The 5,728-nt window shown below is 42.3% G+C and overlaps 1 protein-coding gene across 1 annotated transcript in view; it reads right to left on the bottom strand.

The window, feature by feature from the left end:
• Positions 1-301: 301 nt before the first annotated feature.
• Positions 302-5,728, bottom strand: part of LOC125044445 — a 10,797-nt gene continuing 5,370 nt past the window's right edge. The window contains exons 3-4 of the mRNA XM_047641122.1: positions 1,280-1,589; positions 302-581 (exon numbers count right to left, since the gene is read on the bottom strand). Of these exons, the coding sequence (XP_047497078.1) occupies positions 302-581; positions 1,280-1,589 (590 nt within the window). The remainder of the gene's footprint in view (positions 582-1,279; positions 1,590-5,728) is intronic.

The following is a 5,728-nucleotide window of genomic DNA, read 5'->3' as shown; positions in this document are numbered from 1 at the left end:
GTTAACCTTACGCTAAAATATTAACAACATATCAAATACACAACAGTTGAATGAAATTCAGATATAACTAACAAGTCGAGATGGTCAAATATAATGTCAGGAATACAAACTATACATCATAAATAAGAGAAAAAACGTCTGCCAGTGACGTGAGCTTTGTAGCAGCCTTTCGACACTTGCTACTAACACCAGATTTCTTTCCCTCCCGCGATCCTCCTTCCCTCCTTCCAGCCTCCCCCCCCCCCCTCCCGCCCACTTCTCATTCTCCCCGTCCCCCACTCCCACCCGCACGTACGCCCCCCTACGCATCGCAGGTGGCCGTGGCGGGGGCGTCAGGAGGAACGCAGCCGTTGTATGTGATGGACACCGTAGTGGCGTGGTCGGTGCTGGTCACGAGGACGTCGTGGGTGAGGACGGTGGTCGAGCGGATGGTGATGACCTGGTCTTGGAGCAGTCTGGCGGAGCGGAAGGAAGAACTGGGGGCGTCGCCAAGCGCCGGACAATCGCAGGATGGCATCACGACCTCGGCGACCTCGTACGTGGAGCTCTCTGACCCGTCCTGCGCGGGGAGAGCCGTCACGCTGGGGGGACGGGGGTAAAGTGTATATCAGAAGGGCGATGTCAGAGGCTATTACTTCCATTACTCTGTAGTAATATTGATACTGACAATACTGATAATATTGATACTGATGGTAATAATAATGATAATGATAACAACAATAATGATAATGATAACAACAATAATGATAATGATAACAACAATAATGATAATGATAACAACAATAATGATAATGATAACAACAATAATGATAATGATAACAACAATAATGATGATGATATTGATAGCAATAATAATAATATTATTATTATTATTATATCAACAGACATGGTAATAATGATAATTATTATAATGATGATAATAATAATAGTTATGAGAATGATAACAGTAATAATAGTTCTGATAATAATAATAGTTATGATGATAATAATAATAATGATAGTAAGAATAATAATGATAATGATAGTAAGAATAATAATGATAATGATAGTAAGAATAATAATGATAATGATTGTAACAATAAAGGCAATCCTAATGATAATGACTGTAACAATAAAGACAATCCTAATGATAAGACTGTAACAGTAAAGGCAATCCTAATTATAATGATGAAGAGACCAATACCAACAAAAGCAATAATTAGACCAAAGCCAACGCCTACAGCGCCCCCGGAACGGCTAGCACATCGACGAGGGGCGCCTCGCCCGGCCGGAGCCTCACCTGCCCCTAAGTGGCGCCCGTGAGGCCTCTGGGTGGATCATGTGGCTCAGGTTTGGGACGTGGGCGTCGCGGCAGGCCGACACGCCCGCGACGGAGGTGGTGCAGGTCGGGTACACCACCACCGTGTAGGTCGAGGTGGACACGGCCGTGTGCAGGATCTTCTCGATGGTGAGTTCCCGCGTCTGTTGAATCTGCTGAAGGTCTTCCTGCTCCGCTCGGAGGCCGGAAGTCAGCAAGGCGAGGGTGAGCAGGGCGGCAGAACGCGCGACAGTCAGCATTTTGGTGGCTTTGTTGTCCGGATTTTCGTTCTCTGAAGCACAGGAAGAATAGCAATAACCATTATGAAAATTATGATGGTCTTATCGTCATCAGTGGTATCATTATTTTTATTATCATTTCGCCATTGTTGTTGCTGACATCACTATTATATTAAAAAACAATTTTTTATGATCATGCTAATCAATCGATCAGTTACAATGTCTAAATATCACAGATCTGATTTTATTAGTGATGTAACAGTTGCGATCGACAAAGTAGTAATTAGGAAGCGTTAATTGTCAAACTGATAGTGGTGTCTTTATTTTACTTTCAGCGTCCTGTTTTCTTTTTGAAAGAAAGCATTTGCTTGTATTTTGAAAAGTGGGATTTATTTATGTAAGTTGGTACTTGGCATAGAAAAAATCCATGTAAACAAAAGGGAGAAATAAAATCGCAAAGTTAAATGAGTACACATGAAAACTCAGGAAACATGGAAGCCCCCAAGTTCTTTCCCCAAGGGTTTCCCAAAACAAAAATCAACCTGTAAGTGACGCGCTCTCAGTCCGGCACGCCGTGACGCCCGGACACTCACACGGGAGGCTGTCAGGTACCGTACGGCTCGTCGGGAGCGGCGTTAGCGCGAGTTTTGTTGTGTCACTCTTATAGACCTTACTGTCACTTGCAAACTCTTTCCCTCTCCTCCCTCCCTCCCACCAGTAACTCTCGTTCCCTTCCATCTCTTTCCCACTTCTCCTTCCACTTCTTTCCTCCTGCCTTATCCCCTCTTCTCCCTTCCTCCCTTCCCCTTGTCTCCTCCCCCCTCTTCCCCCTTCCTTTCCTTCCAACTCTCTTTCTAACTTTCTGATAACACCCCTCGTTCTTCGCTCTCGCCCTCCCCCTCCCTTCCCCACCTTAATACTCTGTGACTGCCTGCCCCCTGCCCGCCCATTCCCATCGGGTTGGCGGTTCTGTGCTGAGTCACTTTTCGGTGATTTTTTTACTGTTCGCCACAGAGCCTGGCTCGGCACCCGCCTTGGCGCGGGAACGTTACAGCTTGACCTTGATAGTTTGTGTACGTGCGCGCGTGATTGCTTTTCTTAGTGTGTGTGTGTGTGTGTGTGTGTGTGTGTGTGTGTGTGTGTGTGTGTGTGTGTGTGGGTATGTGTGTGTGTGGGTGTGTGCATCTACGTTTGTGTTCGCGTTCAGCTGTGAATATTTGTATTTGTATATAACTTGCTGTGCTTGTTTAATGGCAAAAACGAAGACAAACAGTTTCAGGAAAGGTGATGTGTAGGGTGGATGTCAAATATTGATTCACATTTGTTCAGTGTAGCAGTTGTATATCTGATTGTGCTATTGTTGGTGTGCATTTGTTTAATTGTGTTTGCGTCGAGTATTTTGGTGTTTGTAGTCTTTACGTTGCCTATTCTTTGTCCATCTATTTCATTTACTTTAATACTAATCGTATTTTTAAAATTTAGATTTAAAGAAGAAAATTAAATTTCCTTTTTTTATATGATGGAATTCTGTAACTTCTATTCAATCTCAAATAATCTTTTGTATTTATAAGATATGTGTTATCGCGAGTAAACCATCAGCATTTGCCGTATTAAGAGCTCAACGGCATGATTTCTGCTTAGTTTAGTTTGTCGTCTTTGAGTCCTGAAATCCAATGGAGGTTTCTGCAATCTTTCCTCCAAGCGAACACAAAGGCACATATCGTGACAGCAGGTCACACACACACACACGCACGCACGCACGCACGCACGCACGCACACACACACACACACACACACACACACACACACACACACACACACACACACGCACACACACACACACACACACACACACACACACACACACACGCATATATACATATATGTGTGTGTGTGTGTGTGTGTGTGTGTGTGTACATATATATATTATATATATATATATATATATATGCGTATGTATATATATATATATATGTGTGTGTGTGTGTGTGTGTGTGTGTGTGTGTGTGTGTGTGTGTGTATGTGTGAGTGTGTGTGTGTGTGTACTCGGTCTCTGGAGAGAGGGAGAGCGCAAAGACCTCTGAAAAGGGATCAAATTCACCTACGATAGAACAGGAAAGTTTGGCAGCCCAATTCTTGCAGTGAGCATATTAAATGATTTATACCATAAGTCGGAGTATGTATGATTTATGGCATTTCTGATGTTATATGACGTCAAACATTCCTAATTAATTTCCTAAAGAAATCACAAAGCACTGTACCTGTAACGTCATCACTTGAATTGCGTCTCCGATACCCAAGCGACACGTCGTCAGAATTCCCTATTTTTAATCCAGCCTTCCCCTCCCCTCGCGCAGAGGTCGCTCGGATCGAGTGGCGAGGGAGCGAGTTCAACGTCCTAATTAACAAAGACGTTTTACGTGAAGCGGAATCCTTCATCTTCATCCCGCATATGTGAACGAGTACCAGTTTTTCAGATACCAGACTAGCAGTTAGTCTGGTATCTATGTGTGTTTGCTTGTTCAATATAAGTAACATACATGAAAGAATGTGTGTGTGTACTTATATATATATATATATATATATACATATACAGATATATAAACATATATATATATATATATATATATTCTACATATATATTATATACATATATATATATACGTAATGTATATATATGTATATATATATTTATATATATATATATATATATATGCGTGTGTGTGTGTGTGTGTGTTCTGCAAAAGAAAAAGATAAACAGAGACGAGGTCTGGGAAGATAAAGATATGATACTGAGAGACATGACGAGCGCCACAAAAAGAGGCACATATAAAAGCATTACAGGCCAAGGAACACATTCAAGATCGAAAAAGAAAAGAAAAAACAGGGACAAGCCACAGCGTTAACGCCAACGGCCGTGCTAGGATGGCTTCCGAAAGGATCGTCTGCTGCGCAAGGCATGGTCCGCAGGATGCCTTCCGGCGAGGCTCTAGGACACCTGTTCTCCCCTCCCCCCCTGCGGTACCTGTCTCCCGGTGGCACTACGACGCTGCCACCTGTTCGTTATCTCGGTCTGCAGCCTGATATTACTTCGTCCGTAACGCGGACATAAGAGTTTCGATAGCTCTGCTACACTGCATGCAAGGATGCAAATGCGTTATTAAACTATCCTAAAATCCAGAATAGCAACATCAGCTACAACTACCGTAATAATGATATTTTGTAAACTGCCAATAAGATAAAGATTACTCTGGGCACAGGACCCCCCACCCCCTCCACCACTGCCCCCTCCCCTTCCCCATCTCTACTGCCTCGTAAGACTGCCCCGTTCAGTGATATATCAAGTCGACGTCCCTTGCTCCCTGACTTCCTTACTCCAACCCCTCTCTGCCCTACAGAATCCCCTTAAGGGCTGCTGTGAAAGGGGCACTCACCCTTCACCCTAAGGCCAGGGGCTGGCCGTGTGTCGTCCGAAAGGATAGGCCTATTAATGATAACGCCTTTGTCCAGTTGTTATCGATTTTAATGATTTTTTTTTTATCTTCCTCTAAGAATATTGTTTTTTTGGCTTGCAGGATTTCATTTGTATGTGACTGCTCTTCATTTACTATCACTTTTAATACTATTTTCCGTATCTGCTATTTTACCCAATGCATTCGCAATTCGATGATTTGAGTGACAACGGTATTATTGTTCATATTACAGATTGTTACCATGGCAATTTTGTTTAAATGGATTTACCTTAATATATATATATATATATATATATATATATATATATATATATTAAGGTGTATATATATATATATATTAAGGCGTGTATATATGTATATATATATATATATATTAAGGTGTATATATACACATATATATATATCATTATGGTAGTTGTGTCTTCAGAACCTGCATATTGCAATGTATGAATGAACACAAAAGTGACAGAGAAGGGAGCGGAGGGAGAGAAAACCAGGAAGGCTATAGCAAGACAGAAACATGAGTAGGTACACAGAAAGCGAACGAAGGACAAATTCAGACAGACAAACAAATATAGTCATAATGAAACTCAAAACAATCACACGAGCAAAACAAATCCCACAATGTTATAACGATCAAACCAGGCAAGCCCCGTTGGGCCAAGAGAGCAACGCCGAACGCGCGTGTACGACGCTGACACAACGGATATCGGGTCATC

This window comes from Penaeus chinensis, chromosome 35, assembly GCF_019202785.1.
Source record: "Penaeus chinensis breed Huanghai No. 1 chromosome 35, ASM1920278v2, whole genome shotgun sequence".
NCBI lineage: Eukaryota > Metazoa > Arthropoda > Malacostraca > Decapoda > Penaeidae > Penaeus > Penaeus chinensis.
The sequence above is the reverse complement of the archived record's forward strand: the minus strand, read 5'-3'. Positions and strand labels throughout refer to the sequence as shown.